This window comes from Pieris rapae, chromosome 5, assembly GCF_905147795.1.
Source record: "Pieris rapae chromosome 5, ilPieRapa1.1, whole genome shotgun sequence".
NCBI lineage: Eukaryota > Metazoa > Arthropoda > Insecta > Lepidoptera > Pieridae > Pieris > Pieris rapae.
In genome coordinates, this window is record NC_059513.1 from 1,362,609 (window position 1) to 1,380,750 (window position 18,142).

General features: G+C 31.6%; 3 protein-coding genes and 1 long non-coding RNA gene across 4 annotated transcripts; 1 reads left to right on the forward strand and 3 right to left on the reverse strand.

The window, feature by feature from the left end:
* Positions 1-3,656: 3,656 nt before the first annotated feature.
* Positions 3,657-6,128, reverse strand: LOC110996819 (NF-kappa-B inhibitor-interacting Ras-like protein). Its single transcript, XM_022264674.2, has 3 exons — positions 5,676-6,128; positions 4,792-4,961; positions 3,657-4,593 (listed from the first exon to the last, which is right to left on the reverse strand). Exons 1-3 carry the CDS (start codon positions 5,896-5,898, stop codon positions 4,333-4,335), a joined length of 654 nt encoding a protein of 217 aa, XP_022120366.1. The 5' UTR covers positions 5,899-6,128; the 3' UTR covers positions 3,657-4,332.
* A 900-nt stretch (positions 6,129-7,028) lies between these two features.
* On the reverse strand, positions 7,029-8,228 carry LOC110996798 (NADH-cytochrome b5 reductase-like). Its single transcript, XM_022264636.2, has one exon. The coding sequence runs from the start codon at positions 7,947-7,949 to the stop codon at positions 7,083-7,085; it is 867 nt and encodes a 288-aa protein (XP_022120328.2). The 5' UTR covers positions 7,950-8,228; the 3' UTR covers positions 7,029-7,082.
* A 5,801-nt stretch (positions 8,229-14,029) lies between these two features.
* LOC110996796 (dolichol-phosphate mannosyltransferase subunit 1) lies at positions 14,030-16,643 on the forward strand. Its single transcript, XM_022264634.2, has 5 exons — positions 14,030-14,183; positions 14,249-14,459; positions 14,678-14,868; positions 15,125-15,208; positions 16,297-16,643. The coding sequence occupies exons 1-5, from the start codon at positions 14,056-14,058 to the stop codon at positions 16,430-16,432; spliced, it is 750 nt and encodes a 249-aa protein (XP_022120326.2). The 5' UTR covers positions 14,030-14,055; the 3' UTR covers positions 16,433-16,643.
* Positions 15,498-18,069, reverse strand: LOC110996797. Its single transcript, XR_002600302.2, has 3 exons — positions 17,536-18,069; positions 16,173-16,229; positions 15,498-15,823 (listed from the first exon to the last, which is right to left on the reverse strand). It is a non-coding gene; the product is annotated as an uncharacterized LOC110996797 (long non-coding RNA).
* Positions 18,070-18,142: the final 73 nt, after the last annotated feature.

Sequence of the window (18,142 nt, forward strand, 5' to 3'; positions counted from 1 at the left end):
CCATATTCTTATCTATCTCTATCTATTATCATTTGATGATGCATTATCTGGAGGAAAGAATTAAAGAATGGTCTCGCAAGCAATTACGGGCTCGCCCATGAATATTGTATTACCGATGTAGCTAGGGCGTATCTCGAGACGCGGAACGCGATTAGGACTTTAATTTATGTATATTTTTAGAAAAAATAGAGGAGATGGAAAAAGTGAGTACAGAGACACGTATTAGAAGTTATACTTCTTTGGCGTATATTTTTTTTTAAAATACAGTAGTGATTAACGATAAATATTAAAATAAATCAAAAATATATTATTTAAAAAAATAAATTATTACGACGGTGATAGTATTTATATCACCGTCGTATATGAAATTGATTTAAAAACACCAAAATAATATTTATTTATTCACACTGTTTAATTCTACTGTTACGAAACACGTGTTCTAAATATTAAAATACTAGAATATACAACTTGAACATAGTTATCGTATTTTATGCCACCTCGACCTTAATAACTTTACGATGTAGAATTCAGGTGTCGATGTGCGCGCGCATCGTAAAAATTCACTCTCATCATTTTTTTCCATCACGCAACACATAAAATTGAAAGAACTGTGTATATGAAACTGAGTTTCATTGTCATAATTGAAACACTTACAGCGCCAATGGAAATTGGTTTTGCAGACTCATCCTGCATTCTGCTATATCTGTCTACCCGCAAAACGATGGAGTCGATTAATAAAACACAAAATAAATTTTTAAATTATTCTAATTTCATATTAATATTGCACAAATTTCATTAAATAAGTAATTAACACCGGAGATTCATAGTCGACTCTGCGCTTCGTAAGATTTGTTTGTCAAAAACGTGTGGAATTTTGACATACAGATGTCATAGTTCGCGCCAAGTCAAACTGAAATCTTAGCCAATAGCGAAATATACAAAAAATATTACAAATTCGATCTATTAAGTACACCTTTACTATATCACTTGAAATAAGAAGATTGATTAATAAATTGCTAACTATATACAGTATAGTTTTGTTGTGAACATTAAATAATATTAAAACAATCTTATAAATAAAAATTATAAATTTTAAGTCCTAAGCAGCGTCCGCCTTTAAACCCCGAGGTTCTGCAGTCTGTACCAAGGCATAGAGAAAAATCTAATTTATATAGCCGAGATTAGTCCCTACCAGCCCAGGGTTAAGAGTATGCACAAGTCTCTAGGCCGAGAATGCTTGTCTTTTACGTATAAATATTATTAGTTAAAAATTAATTAAATTCAGTAAAATATTATTAAATCTTCTAAATATAAACTTCATTAATATTTTTCACATTGTAATAAAAGCTATTTAAATTAAATGTATAATAATAATAATAATAATAAGTCTTTATTCATTTAAGTTGGTACATTTTTCTTTTCATAGTGTAAGATTTGGGAACCCTTTTAAGTAAATATACCTGTGTTAGGGTTCCCAGCTCTTCCATAACAAAGTTAATTACATAAAATAATTTAACCAGTTCATTTCCTTTTTATTTTTTACTTGTTAAACCGTTATCATCACACCTGATTGTGTGCATGAGTAAGTGTGTGAGAGAGTGAATGAGTGAGTGAGTAGGTGAGTGAATGAGTGAGTGAGTAGGTGTGTGAATGAGTAACGTGTAGCTATTTAAATCATGGGTCTCAAAAGCAGTTCTAATACTGCACAAGGCGTGATAATAAGCCAGTCTTTTATTCGGGTTTTTAGGTTGTAGGCGGTGAGAGGGTAGATGTTAAGCAGCCTATTTAATTTATTATATAAATAGGCTGCTTGCATATTGCGTCTAGCGAAGTCGGTCCTTACGGTCTGACCGACTACAACATCCCTATTTCTTTTTAAGACCAGCCTATTCTCAAACGGGAGCGCTCTGTGGGTTTTTAAAATTAGATTCAGGACAAACAGCTTCCTAACGGAAAGTAATTTGCTAAGATGATAGAGCTCTTCCGATGGGAATCTGTATGGCCGGAACAGCATCACTTTTAAAAGAGCCCTATGTCCCCGTTCCAATTCCAAAAATTTTGTTTTATTGGCCGCACCCCATATGTTTATGCAATATGTTAATACGGTCTGAACGAGTGCTGTGTAAATTCTTTCAAGTATTACATACGATGTGATGTATCGCAAAATTTTAAAGATGTATGTAAATTTCCGTAATCTACCAGTCATGGACTCTATATGAGGATACCATGATAGCCGTTCGTCTATGTGAATGCCTAAGTATTTGGTAGAGCTAACTTTTGTAATTGGAGGACAGGGGCAGTTACCGACACTTTGCATATCGCAGTTATGTAATTTAATTTTAAAATCTTTAGGTGGTTGCGTTCGATTAGAAATTCTGAAACATATATAGTTAGTGTATTAGTTTGTGGACAAATATACAAATATACTTTTCTGTAAGATAAGTATTAACTTGAAATTATAATTTAATATTCAAGCATAGGTATACTATATATTTATTATATATACACTTGTCTGTAAGATAAGTAGTAACTTGATAATATAATATAGCATTAAGAGAGAGATTTCTTGTCTAGTTGAGAGAGATTTAAGTGTAACAATAGCAGCTATACTGTATAGTGTATACCTATTTATATCTAGGGACTTCATACGAAAATACATTTCTTAATTGCAAGGCATTGCGTAACCATAATGGCTCAGGACAACCCCTTCTATGAAATTATATATCTATATGTTAAAAGTTGCCTAATTTAATCTATGCCCCATATCGATGAGATAAATTATAACAATGGGGCAATATAATAATAAATTAACGATTAAACGATATAGTCCTCAAATAATTTAAAATAAGAAAACATTCAATATCTATTAAGGATTTATAATATATTTGTATATGTTAATATCTCTACAATAATATTTTGTAATTCAATAAAGAAAAGATTCTAAAATGTCATTGCTTCACATGACAGTAAAAATGTATATTTGAAAATCTATCGTGTCGCTCGATTGTGATTGGTTATATGCTGACCAATGATAATCAAGCGATCTCACTTGTCAGAATGTAAAGCGATTATGCGCTCGATTTCATTATGATTGGTCAACAAACGCTCTGGTCCAGTGCATCCCAACGGCCCACAGGGGGGCAATTTGATTGTTACGAGGGGCTATTCGAAAATTTATTAAAATTATTTGGAACTTCAGTGATTCATTATGTTTTAAAAACCTTTCCTAGAAGTTTTTCTTAAGTGAAAAATTCAATTTTTTTACGTATATATAAAAATGGCGTATATTATATATATATATATATATATATATAGGACCTGGATGACCGAGCTTAGCTCGGTATTTTTTTTTTATAAATCGTGTTTTTTGGAAATTTTATTTTAGTACGAATTACATACTAATAAAATTATGAAATATGAATATAATTATCGAATAAAGATAATTATATTCATATTTAAGTTTTCATTTGACTGACATCTTTAAACGAGCAATTCTATGTTTAAGTTGATAAAACACAAATAAAATGACAATTTCTAGAAATTATTTCTAGCTAAATCGATTTATCTCCCCCGAAACCCTCTGTATACTAAATTTCATGAAAATCGTTGGAGCCGATTCCGAGATTTCAATTATATATATATGTACAAGAATTGCTCGTTTAAAGATATAATAAGATATATATATATATATATATATCTTATTATAATAAGTAATATAATATACACCATTATATTACGTCCGTTTGACAATTTGCTATCGAATGCATCTTTCGCTTTACATCCTCACCTCATAGTATAGTTTCATAACAGTTTAAGTACATATTTTGTAATCTTAAATAAATCAGATCTCCATAAAATAGACTATGTAAAAATAATTAAAAAAAGCTTTGATGAGTGACATGACTTTAAACATACACCTAAATCATATATGTATGTACTTTTAAATAAAAACTTAGTAATGGTAAAAACTGTTTTCAAAAAGGGTTTCCATGAAACATTGCATATAAACTATATAAAAATAAAATATATTTAAAAGAAAATTCCTTTCAATGCTAGGTTATTAATTTTTGTATTAGTTCAGAGTGTATGACTTATTAAAAATATAGTCCTGAATATTTTGTTGAACTATTTCAGTAGGGTGAACAGTTCTCTGTTGAAATTAAATAAATAAATAATTTTATATCTTTGTAATAATTCTCTTTGCTGTGTTTTATTCTATTTTTAGTATAAAAGAATAACAATAAAACTAAAACAAAGTTTGAAATCAGTTTTCACGAGTTGCACAAACATACCTTATGGATGATAGCAGAAAGGGCATAGATTGAGGAGATGTTACATCGCTTCGCTTCTATTATTCTTCTGTGTTAACTTACTTAGCGTACTAAGTTGTGGGAAAGCTGTCTTATTTTGAACCGGATTAAGTTTGGTTGTCATAAATATGAATGGTTCATATAATGATGGTCGGTCCATGGCCGATACTTCAAAGTGTCTAATTTTTTCTCTTGAACACCAATTTGATGCTTTAGAGCAAGTATTTTCAAGGCAATTCACATCATCTGGCCCTGTACGGTTTCCAATTACTAGCATTACAACCTAAAACATATTGTGATCTTTTTATTAAATGTTTTGGGAGAGATATAAAAAAAATAATGATTATTTTCTATGGCTAAATCAAAATACCTAAAATTTTTGGCCACTAGGTTATAATAGGTCTTATAGTCTTTTTTGCAATTATATATAAAGAGATGATAAGCACTTTAGTGAAGTTGTAATAATTATGATAATGATTACCTCTTTTTTGTCTTTATTTCTATCAATATCCTTTTTCAAATACATAAGTACATCAAGTGATTCAGGTCTTGTAGTATCATACACCATAACAAAGCCCTCAGCAAAACCTAGGTAGTGTCTCTGAAGAACTTGGTTAGCTGTTAGCTGCATAGTAGGAGACTGTGGAGGTCCTAGAAATTTATAATAAAATAAAAAAAACAGTATTATAAAGCAACAGTACTCTCTCTTTATTTCCTAATATAATCAAGCTTAGTTTACCCAAAATAATTCAACATCCAAGACCAGATTAAATATGTTTACGTTATGAAACACCATACATTTTGTAATTGGGTCTAAAGGTAAAATTTAGAAACAAGTATTAGGTTAAATGTATCAAAAAGTAATGTATTTTTAGCTGTTTTCCTTGACAAAACAAGTAAAACATGAATGTAGAACTAAATGGTACATATCCTAGGATAAATCATGCAACCTATATGTTGAGAATATCCTAGATAAAAATGAAAAAACAATTATTAAACAAAATGTATAATAATAATTTAATATAATGCACTAAAGAATTCTATTATACTTATTGCTCTAACTGTAATATAAAGAAAGTGCTTTATATGTTGTATAACAATAAGGAATTAATAATAATACTAATTAATTAGATAATAGTACATAATTGTCAATTTGGTTGATGGAATAAGCCTATAGAGACAGTATATGGTTTGAAGCAGAAACACAGAATTGCTCAGTAACTTGAAATGCATGGAAAATATTACCATTTTTATAAGCTGTTTGTTTTATTACTTAAAATGTGTATGTGCGAAAGTAGAAGCTTGTGGTGTTTTATTTCGTAAAGCTTTAGTACCGAAACCTTAATTTCACTGCAATGTTTAAACCTTTTAACTCGCCTGTGAGCGGTGGTTCCAAACCGGCTGTATCATAGAAACATACCCGTTCTTTAGTACCACGGTCGGTCTCAATATTAGCAACATATATATCTTCAATTGTTGGGTAGAACGACGATTTTAAATTAACACAGCCATAAATAAGCTGCTCTAAAATTGCAGTTTTACCCACTCCTTTCATTCCGCAAAGAACAACTTTGCTTGTTTTTCCCATGGTGAGTTTGTTACTTGCAGATGTAACTTTCACTTATTACAGTAAGTACGTGTATAACATATTTGTTTTTATGTTTATTTACAAATTAATATTTCCTAAATATAAAAAGTAAATAAAAGCGCTTAAGGGCTCAACTTAAACCAAGACATTTCATTATTTATATTATCTAATTTATTTACAACTTCACATAATATTACAACAAGACAAGTCTAGAACGAAGAACTGCGAAGTAGGTACAAACAAATATGTACATATAATTTTATTTTTTTTTTTTATTTCGCCCATGGCGCAGGCTTATAGTCTTTCGACCATACCGCCTAGTCTTTCGTAGAAATGTACATACAAATACAAAATATGACCAAAGATTCTATACATATTGCCACAGACTGAACACTAATTGCAGGTACTAATTTTACAATAAGCTCTCAAGTATAATAAAAAGTATCAAAAATGTTTATTTATTTAAGGACGTGTGTACAGAACAACGTCTGTCGTGTCTACTAATATATATAACTTGCAGTCTTTGGCACTACAGTAGTTGACTTAATAAGCTGCTACTTTGCTAATGAAGAACAGTGTTAGCCTAATGGCTTCAGCGTGCAATCTCAGCCCTGAGGTTGTAGGTTCAATCCCGGCTGTGCACTAATTGCCTTTCTATGTGCGTATTTAAAATTTTCTCCAATGGTGAGAAAACATAATGATGTTGTTGAGGAAACCGCCTTGCATTAGACTCAAAATAAGTTAACGCCGTGTGTCAGGCACAGGAGGCTGGTCACCCCCAAACCCCAGCCCACACCTAAAAAGGTTCTAGCACCCCTGATTTCAGTTTCATTTGGTAAAGAAAGTATTTCTCTCTAAAAAGTAAGATGGTATAAAAGATATTTAAAAGTATGTATGAGTTTGTATCAGTTAAGCTAATATAATTTTTAAACTATTACATTATTAGTAATTATAAAATACAAATGATCACATTTGCCAGTTATTTTAAATAAAAAGGGATATTATTTTAACTTTATTTGCAAAAACAACCAAAAATGAGTTAAGATTTAAATTCACTAAACAACATGAAAATATTCTATTTTTTTTTTGTTATTAAGTATTATGGATTAAGATTTTTGAAACAAGCCAAATAAATATGAAAATGTAAAGACCAACACTTTATTTTCATTTAAAATATACAGAACCTAAAGCAATACTATATTTTGTGAAGAAATTTCATTTGTTACAAGGAATTTTTTATAAACGCTCATGAATTCATTTGATCCACATATTACATATTGATTGTCAACAGCTGGTTTTAATAATTCTATATCTCCAACATTTAATTTCCTTTCTAAGATTGGCTCCTCATATTTAACTATATAATTTGAAGTTGAACTTAGATAAACTTTGTATGAAAAATTCCAAAATGACTTCTTGCAATACAACTCTTCTCTATATAAAATAGTATCTATAGAATGGGTGCAATAATACAATAATATTTTAGTCATATCATCTTCATTATTTAAAATTTCTTGAGTAATTGAGATAAATGGTATAATACCTGTTCCTTGAGCAATTAAAATAATATTATTAAATTTATTTGGTGTAACTTCATAACCTCCATATGGCCCCCTCCACAAAGTAGTATCTCCTATGACTAAGTTATATAAATAATTTGAGACTAAGCCATTTTCATATACCTTCACAATAATTTCAAAATCACAGTCATCTTCAGATTTTATAGGTGTATAGGCACGAGAACATTTGTTGCTGTCTTTTTTAAATAAAATATAAAAATGTTCCCCTACTTTCCAAAATACTCTCTCACCACTATCCTTTTTTTTAAATTTTACCAGTTTATGCAAGTTGCATAAGTTTAATACATTAGTTACTACAAATGATGTGTATTCACCTTGCAAGATTCCATTTGACTTAAGGTCTGTAGGCACATGATGACTATTTTTATATTTTTCATACAGTTTCAATTGCTTCTCATAAACATCATAAATACAAGGATTACATCCACCATTACAACAATCTTCTTTACTTGGCTCAACTGGAGGCTTCATGAGTGTTTATCAATTTAAATTAGAATTATGCATTAGGCACCATATCACGTTTTTAAATTTTTTTATTAAAACATAAATTTAATTATAATCAAGGCTTTAATTGTAATAATTATAGGTGTTTTCAAGGTTAATAATTTATTCATAAAGAAATGAGTAAAAATTTTTTACTAAAAATACCATTAGGGATGTTCGATGATCATCGATGTTGGGTTTGGTAATTGGTTTTCGATAAATATCGCAAATCGATGCCCAACACCAATGTGGTCGATTATGACATCGATGTCAATATCGATATTTTTCTATCAACGATCATGCTTAATTACTATACAGTATAATATAGTTATATTAAATACTTACCTTTTTTTAGTTTTATGACCTGGTAACATTGACATATAAGTCATAACTTTATAAATTCAATACTAAGTAAGTTAGTAGTTTGGGGAAACGTTGGTCGTGGCGGGAGTTTTGTTTTTTAGTAAAATTTATAAATTTAATTTAATTGATATAAAAGATCAATTTGTATATATTGTATGTAGTAGTTTAACTTAATTGTTTATTTCTTTAATTTGTGTATATATTCTTCAGCATTTGGTAAGTTTTTATACTTTTTCCTCAAGGCCTGGAATCAGGCGAAAAAATGAACGAGCCCCCGGATATCGGGGGCTCGCCCCCTGAGGTTGCGTGTAATATTATAGTAGAAAATAGATTTTCTAAACTGGACGAGTCCAGTGTAGACACAGATGTGGATCAACGGAGTGACCGTAAAAGAATGAGATTAGGTAAAATTTGCAAACATTGTAATAAGAGGAAAAAAAGATTTGACCCGACGCGTCGTAACAAGCAAAAAGAGACTGATTGTTCGTGCCAAATACCGGATATTGAATTTCCCTCATTATGTACTGAGATTAAGAACGCTAACGATATAGATAGTTTTCAGCAAAAAGGTTACCCAGCACATAATACAAGTGTAACTGTTAATACCCAACAACACCCCCCATCAGATAGTTCTCAGTCTCCAAAAAACCCTACAGGCCGATCGTTTTATGAGGCCTATGACATAGGGCCATTTGTAGTTCATGTGCAAAAAGTTTCTTCAGATACTGGCATCGCCTCCTTGCACCCAGTCCAATTTGGGTATTTCCTAAAGAAAAATTCATTTAAAAACATTATTAATGGTAGCATTAAAAGGATAGGCAGAAACCGAATTTCCCTATCATTTTCAGACCACAAATTTGCAAATGAATTTGTTAATAATCCTTGCCTGACAATTAATAATTTTAAAGCTTTTATTCCTTCATTTAATGTGACTCGAATGGGGCTTGTGCGGGGTGTTCTCTTTACCTGTAGGCAGCGGAGGAATAATAAAAATTAGACGCCTAAATTATAAAGTGCGTAACAGCTCCCCACCTGAGTGGAAGCCATCACAGACTGTTGTTATAACTTTTGATGGCCAAGCTCTACCAAAACATGTGTTTGTATGCTACAATGCCCTACCGGTGGAACTTTATTCATACCCCACTATTCAGTGTTATTCTTGTTGCCGATTTGGTCATACTAAGTCCAATTGTAACTCTCGACCCCGATGTTACAAGTGTGGCCAAGGCCATACTGGGGACACATGCAACATACAAGATGATGCAGCATCTTGCTGTCTGTGTTCAGGTCTACACTTTGCTACAAATAGGAAATGTCCAGAATATGAACGACAGACTAAAATTAAATTATATATGGCTCAGAAATGTGTATCTTACGCAGAAGCAAACAAAGTGTATGATCCTGTCTCAAAATCTTTTGCTGAAATAGTAAAGTTTTCAAACATGCATAATTCTCCTAATTCTCCTGTGCCATCTGTATCGCCTTCCTCTTCCTCGATTCCGTCGTATAGTAGATCTTATAAGAAAAACATATTTGTTAAACCAACAACCCCCAAACTAAAACGACTGGGGTATAACAAAACAGAACACTTCAGTTTAATAAAGGACTATGATGCTCCAGCTTCTCCTAACGGGGTCGCTTTAATAAACAGTAACGTCAACAATAATGAAACAATGTTCTCAATCTCTGATGTTATCCAACTTTTGACTGAAATAAAATCCATTTCTAACTCTGACAACAATGTAACCGAACAACGCCGCCCAACACTTGCTTCCTTAACTCAATTAAAATCCACTTATGCGTCCAGAACGCGAACAAATAATCCAGTGGAATTGCAGAAGCGCAATCTGCAATAAAAACGATTTAATCTATTTGCATAATAAATTTGAACCTTTTGTCTCAACTCTGTCGGAAACATGGCTTCGCCCGAAATTGACATTTCGAATTCCAGGTTATGTTATTCTCCGACAGGACAGACCTGACGGCTATGGCGGTGTTGCCATAGTCATTAAAAATAATCTCCCCTATTCCTTATTTCCACTTCCCTCATTCGGTGATGACTTGTCAGTCATTGCTGCTATTGTAAATAAAATTTGTATAGTATCTATTTATTTTTCTCGTCCTAATGTAAATATTTTTTCTCATCTTAATCAACTGTTCTCCATCCTCCCAAGGCCTTTCTTAGTCCTAGGTGATTTTAATTGCCAACATCAATCTTGGGGAAGCACTTCTTCCAACTATTATGGAGATCAATTATTAGATATTATAGATTCTCATGGTATATGTATTTTAAACACTGGGCTGCCAACTCGTGTTACTGGTCCAAGCGAAGGTGCAAGTGCGCCTGATCTATCTTTATGTTCACCTGATTTAGCTTCAACTTTGGACTGGCACCCTCTAGCATCTTCGTATGGTAGTGACCACTTTCCACTTGTAATTACTTTTCCTTCATACAAACCTATCAAAACCAATCGCTCTCCTCGTTTTAAATACAGATTAAACAACGCAGATTGGAAATTATTCAACCAAATAGTAGAGCAGAAAACTAATACTTATTCTCAAGAAGGTAGCCAGATCTCCGCAGAAATTCTTTCTCAGGTTTTGATTGAAGCTGCCGATGAATCTTTTTGCACTAAAACTAAGGTCCGATCGCAAATTCCTTCACCTCCCTGGTGGGATCATGAATGCACAGCTGCAATAAAAGAAAGAAAACAGGCCGAAAAAAAATACTGCGAGGATATGTCAGAAGAAAATTTCGAGTTATATTTAGAATCTGCCCGTAGAACTAAAAAATTGTTTAAGAAAAAGAAATACGATGGTTGGCAATCATTTTGTGCATCCATTAGTCCAGATGTCAGCCCGTCAGAGGTCTGGCGTAATATTCGTAGATTTAGATCTGCATATAATAATTCCCCTTCTTCTAAATTACCGATAACTCTAGCTGATCAGTTTATGGATCATCTTGCTCCCCCTTCTGTACCGGAACAGAGATTTCCTCCATTAACTATTCCTGCTTACATTTTTGATGACCTAAGTGGAATAAACGCTCCGTTTTCTTTGATCGAACTTAAAGGTGTGCTTAATAAGGTAAAAGACTCTACTCCAGGAGAAGATGGGATTCCATATTCTTTTTTGAAAAATCTTTCGGACCGAATGCTGATGCTGTACTTAAATATTATAAATTCTATTATGATTTCTGGGTGCATTCCCAAGTCTTGGATCACTCAATCAATTATACCTATTTTAAAAGAGAATAAGCCAACCGATGATCCTTCTTCTTACAGACCCATTGTCCTTTCTTCTGTTTTAATGAAAATAGCAGAACACCTAGTAAAAATCCGTTTAGAATGGTTTTTAGAGAATAAAAATCTATTAGCAACGACCCAATTCGGTTTTAGAAAAAGTAGAAGCACAATGGATAGCTTAGCAATATTCACTACAGACTTAAGATTAGCATTTTCAAACAATGAGTCAGTAGTAGCTACTTTCTTAGATATAAGCTCAGCTTATGACAATGTTCTTATATCGGTTCTCAGGGAAAAACTGCTATGCTTAAACGTACCACCAATTCTAACAAACTTTGTTATAGATATGCTCAGTGAAAGATACATAAATTTATTTATTGAAGATGTCAAACTATCTCGGACCGTATGGAAAGGATTACCACAGGGTTCTGTACTCAGTCCTTTGCTCTATAACATCTATACGTATGATTTAGAAACATCATTGCAGGCATCAACAAACGTACTACAATATGCAGACGATCTTCTTATATACAAATCGGGCAAATCAATTGAAAATAATTGTCAAACTCTAACATCTTCCCTTTCATTTTTAAACTCATGGCTGACTTCGAATGGTCTAGACATATCTGTATCCAAGAGCAGGGTTGTGTTGTTTTCCAGAATGCGTAAGCCTCCCCCGGTCCAGGTAAAGTTTGATAATGTTTTGATTCCCTCGACTAATAATATCAAATTCTTGGGGGTAGTTCTAGATTCTAAGCTCACCGGTGTATCCCACTGTGAGTATGTAACAGCGAGATGTGAACGAAATTTAAATATTCTTAGATGTTTATCGGGCATTTGGTGGGGAGCGCATTCACACTCCTTAAAACTGATTTACAACGCCATAATCAGAAGTGTAATGGATTACGGTACTTTCCTGTTGGAACCAGGAAATGTTTCTGCTTTCAAAAAATTGGATAGTATTCAAGCAAAAGCAATGAGAATAGTCTTAGGAGCTATGAAGTCAACCCCAATCAACTGTATGAGAACCGAATGTGTAGAGCCACCATTAAACTTACGCCGACAATTTCTATCTGATAAATTCCTATTCCGCTGTATGCAATTTAGTAACCATATCCTTACATCTAAACTAACATCCTTGACATCTTTAATCCACACTTCTCAATTTTGGAAAAACAAACGCACACCATGTTTGGTTAAAAGTTTCACAAGATTTACTTCTCTTAAGGCTCCTACTCACCAAGCGACTTCCAATCCTTTGTTTAAATATAGTTACAATTCCCTTATAATCTGTCCCGTTATACATACTAACATAGGTCTTGTTAAAATTGAGAAAAACCAAAAGTTAACATTTAATTATATTGTTGACACTAAGTGGCCACAATGGCATCGAATATTTACAGATGCATCTAAACATTCCAGTGATGGATGTGTAGGTGTAGGTGTAATACATTCTAACTACAATATTGTCCAAAAAACTAAACTCCCTCCTGAATCCTCCGTGTTCACTGGCGAATGTATTGGCCTATTCAAAGCTTTAGAATACATCCTTCTACTGAAACTTCAAAAAACTGTAATTTTTACAGATTCACTTAGTTCTTTAAATGCCCTAGCCCGGTTCCCATTTGGATCACATTATCAATTCCCTGTCATTTCCGAAATTAGAAACTTACTATTGAAATGTTTGAAAGAAAACTATTCCGTATCGTTTGCATGGATTCCTGGTCACTGTGGAATATCTGGAAACGAAAAAGCCGACCGTATTGCCAATGAGGCAGTGGATAGTGGAGATGTGGATATTTTTGGAAACTATGCGCATGACTTGATGGCTCTTTCTGGGATTTATCTCCGGAATTCCTGGACTGAATCCTGGAATCAAGATCGTTCAAAAGGTCGCCATTATCGTGCTATTCAACCTTCTATACCCATTAAGCCCTGGTTTTGGAGACTGAGATTCGGTAAAAGAGTTACAACAATACTGTCTCGTATGCGTCTGGGACACGTCTGCACTCCAGCTCACCTTGCTAAGTTTAATATTATTGACATCCCTACGTGCGAATGTGGATATGCTGAAGCTGATTTGAATCACATCATTTTTGTTTGTTCTCGGCGCGAACGGTCGGCTCTTATCGACGGCTCATTTCCCTTCAAATTCCTTTCCCTTCATCCATATCCTGTTTACTTTCAACAATGGACCAACATATATATAAACTTTTAGCAGCTTTTATCTTAAGTAATGATATAAAAATTTAGATACTATGAATGTGTATATATGTAAATATCTTTTCTTACACTCCTTTTATATCTATCTCTATAAGAATTGATCTTTTATTTTATAGATTTTCCTTTCCTTAATTCCGTTCCATCCGTTACGTTTATTTTTTTACCCGTTTCCCTGTTTTGACCCTGGGCCACAATGCACAAACCGTGCGGGCCATAATATAAAAAAAAAAAAAAAAAAAAGTTAGTAGTCTGCGTTAGACAGCATGGCGGCCACTGGAGTAGATTCAGAAATTACTAAAAGCGATAAATATTCGATATTATTACCCACATACAACGAAAGAGAAAATCTTCCTATTATAATATGGCTAATAATCAAATACCTAGATAGAAGGTATAGAAATATGTGTATTTATATTTGCAATCTTTACTGTATTTTTAATTACATTACATTTCTAGTGGAATAGATTTTGAAGTGATAATTATTGATGATGGAAGCCCCGATGGAACATTAGAGGTTGCCAAGCAATTACAAAATTTATACGGCTCTAATAAAATCGTGCTTCGACCTCGTGAAAAGAAATTAGGACTTGGCACTGCTTACATTCATGGCATTAAACATGCGACCGGCAACTTTATTATTATTATGGATGCTGACCTAAGTCACCACGTAAGTTTACTGTTTAGCTATCAGGTTTTTGTACGTATATCTAGGCTTCATTATTTTCATCTAGGCTTCAGGATTTCTTAACTATCTATTCTATAATTTGAAATGAATTTGTGTAGTGTTGCTTGATACATTTAAAAATGTCCTGCACAAATGGTAACCAATGTAAAGAGAATTTTTATTTTTTCAATATTATATTTGGTGTAATTTTAAATTTTCAGCCTAAATTCATTCCAGAGTTCATAGAGGTGCAGAAAGAAAATGACTATGATATAGTTACTGGCACTCGCTATATAAATGGAGGAGGGGTGTATGGTTGGGACTTTAAGCGAAAATTAATATCTAGAGGTGCCAACTTTTTAACTCAAATGCTACTAAGACCTGGGGTGTCAGATTTAACAGGGTCATTTAGGTACTTGTTGTTATTTTTAATCTAAGTTTAAGTAGAATAAAATATGTACATGAGTACATATATGTGATGGCTAAAATGTTAAATTTATATCATAAAATAATAAATCTTTATTGAGCTTTTATTTTATGGGAAAATAAAGTTTATTTTTAATTCTATATTTCTACAACTGTTGAAAATCTTTAATATGCTAGTAAAAAAGCATCAAAATGCACTTTGTAGAAATAGATTTCTTCTAGAGATAATATTACATTTTCAGGTTGTACAAAAAAGATGTTCTACTGAAACTTGTAGAAAGTTGTGTGTCAAAGGGATATGTATTTCAAATGGAAATGATAATCAGGTAAATTTATAAAAAAAATTATAATACTAGCCGTTATCCTATTACATTTGTACCCATAATACATAATTTCATGAACAATCCTTATATGAAGAATTTCTATCTTTACAAAACAAGCTTTTGTAATATTAAGTTAAAATTATAGTCGATCATGCTTATCTCATATCATAATATGTAGTATATTAATATCACATTTAAATAATAAAATTTACAGTTCACTATATATATATTCTTAAGATCTCCATAAATTTAAACTTAACCATTACTCACAGAAATAAAACTATTTAAGACCCTAATGACTTGCATTATTAAAAATCTCAGTAATTTTAAAATTTAATGAGAAACCCTTATTTCTTTGAAGATGTAAGTAAATTTGTAACAATTATATCTTTCTTTTTATTGTAGTAAAGAGTGTGAGCATAGATGTTAACATGGTTGTCATGCTTTTAAAAAACATGTAATTTTTTTGAATCATCCCTTGTGTGGAGAGTAGTTGATTTGAGAAAAGATGTGCTGTGTTGGCATATGTCTGTTGTTCAATCCTTGCAAATTTCCTCCTAGTTTGTTTAAGATGTCTTTCTAATACTTTCAATTGAAAAAGTTTGTTTGAACCTTTAGCTGTAAACAATAAGATGTCATTACATATTACTTCAAATAAGCACAAGAATTAGTAGCTTATATAATTATGTATGTATATATGTTATTGTGAGGGTAATGTAGGTTTATATTTAATAAGGTTTCTCCACATTCATTCAATGTCACAAATTGGATAAATTTTTGCTTACAAGCAAACCTTACGTTTGAATTCTGTTAAAACAAAAATATTTACATGAAATTGAATAAACTACAACAAGTTTGAAATAATAAGCATTGCTTATAAGAAAATCTGAGATAATCCTCATGAAATGTAAGCCTCTATAGATCTATGGATTTTTCATTTATTTAATTTTATATAAGATATACTCACTAATATGGCCAGTCTGCTTTTTGTTTAGTTTCTGTCTTATGAAGCGGTTGTACATTACTGCAATAAATATCTTTTTTATAGTACATTCAACAGTTTACTACAGTTTGAAAAAAAATTGTTCCAGAGCCCGGCAGTTGAACTACACTATAGGGGAGGTGCCCATCACATTTGTGGATCGAGTGTATGGGGAATCTAAGCTTGGTGGTACTGAGATTATTCAATTTGCTAAGGCTCTCTTATATTTATTTGCTACCACATAAATTTAGCAAATTGACAGAGGTGGCCAAGCATATTCAGCAGTCATGATCATGTACAAAAAATTCAATCCGTTGGTTCTTGAATTCTTTATACACAAGTCCATAAATATTCTGGATTAGTGACAACAAATTGCAAATATCAAAATGAAATATGAAATAAAATTATTGAAGGTATTGATTAAGTTTATTATAAGTTCTAAAAAGTCATTATAAATGTGTATTTTTTATAATATCAACTAAAGAATATATTTGTATAATATGAGAATAAAGATTTTATTTATTTTTACAATAATTTATTAATATTTATAGGGAAAAACTGAAGTTTTGATGATGATTAAGTTAAAGGGTATATTTTTTGATTTTTCACCATATAAATGTCTAATAATATTTATTCAAGTGTGCAACTGAATTGACAGAGATAAAGTAGCATACAATACTATTTTTTATTTTGTGTTTTTAGGAAGGTACTTTTATAATTAGGTCTATGAAAACTAAACATTGTGTACTTTAAGTTTTGGTGCTGAACAGCACTTTCTAAATATGAAGATAAAATAGTTTTTCAAAACATAGTCACAGCTACTTTTAAATGTATATTTATGTTAAAAGAAAAGTTGTGTTGTAAATTTTATTATAAAAAATTAAATAATTTACTTTGCAAAGCTTTTGAAGTTAAATCAGTAATGAACAAAAGTGGTAAAAGTAAATATGAAAAAAACCCACCCTCTGCTATAAGTAATGGTTTAATTATGGTAAAACAAATTAACACACTCAGATAAGTTTCAATTGTGTGATATTTAAACATAAAAAATATAAATACCGTTTCAGTTTCGTCTTTTCTGTAATTATTGAAACCAACTCTAATTGTGGGTTTTAATATGGGAAATCTAAAATATATAAAAAACAATTACTATTTACAAGTATATGTCCTTTGTGATTCGTCTAAACTTCGCTTGTTGTAAACACTAGAAATTAATAAACCCGTCATCAATATTGCCGCACACTAAAAAAAGTGCAAAAAACTAGTGTCCAGTTTTCCATTTTAATTCAATACATTTAATTGAATTTTGTCCTAAAATAAACACCATGTAATATTTTATTTAACTTACTAGATCCGTCGAGAAGTAAATCGTAAACAGTCTAACGTAGAGTGATAGCTCTGAATATAGATAAACTTTATATTTAGGCTCAACAATGTTCTTTTTAAACCTTTAATAAAATTTAAGCAACTTATCGCAAGAACTTTCAGCCTATGCAAAACAGAAACACCTAACGAGTTGTCAACACAAAACCACATGAAATCCTATTTCTATTTCTTAGGTAACGAGTTTAACTAAAACGAAAACTTCCTCGTTACAGTAAACTTAAAACGCTACATTGAAACGTAAACCTTGTTTCTCCTTAATAAGGGCCCTATTTAATAACTGTCAATAAGTAGATTTTTGTTTTTCGTTTACCACACAACTGAGAAAGTTTAGTTTTAATTCGTGAAATTGAATTTACTTATTGGCACATATATAAGTATTTTATATATAATTAAATTAAAATTTTATTTTGTCACGTAGTCTGTGACAGAACGGAGTTTAACTACTCTGGTGTCGACATAGCCTGTGGAGTGGACTCCTCAAATAATTGTATTGAGAAATGATAAAAGCTATCTGACATATGTCTTACTGACATAATGAGGTCAGTACTTTTTTGCAAAATATTTCTATA

Coding starts and splice junctions, on each gene's coding strand:
- LOC110996819 (XM_022264674.2), bottom strand. CDS start 5,898: ATGGGAAAAACAAGCAAAGTTGTTCTTTGCGGAATGAAAGGAGTGGGT. Junction 4,962..5,675: donor GCTCACAGGCGAGTTAAAAG/GTTTAAACATTG, acceptor ATAAATTTCTAG/GACCTCCACAGTCTCCTACT. Junction 4,594..4,791: donor GAAATAAAGACAAAAAAGAG/GTAATCATTATC, acceptor AATATGTTTTAG/GTTGTAATGCTAGTAATTGG.
- LOC110996798 (XM_022264636.2), bottom strand. CDS start 7,949: ATGAAGCCTCCAGTTGAGCCAAGTAAAGAAGATTGTTGTAATGGTGGA.
- LOC110996796 (XM_022264634.2), top strand. CDS start 14,056: ATGGCGGCCACTGGAGTAGATTCAGAAATTACTAAAAGCGATAAATAT. Junction 14,460..14,677: donor ATGCTGACCTAAGTCACCAC/GTAAGTTTACTG, acceptor TTAAATTTTCAG/CCTAAATTCATTCCAGAGTT. Junction 15,209..16,296: donor CAAATGGAAATGATAATCAG/GTAAATTTATAA, acceptor AAATTGTTCCAG/AGCCCGGCAGTTGAACTACA.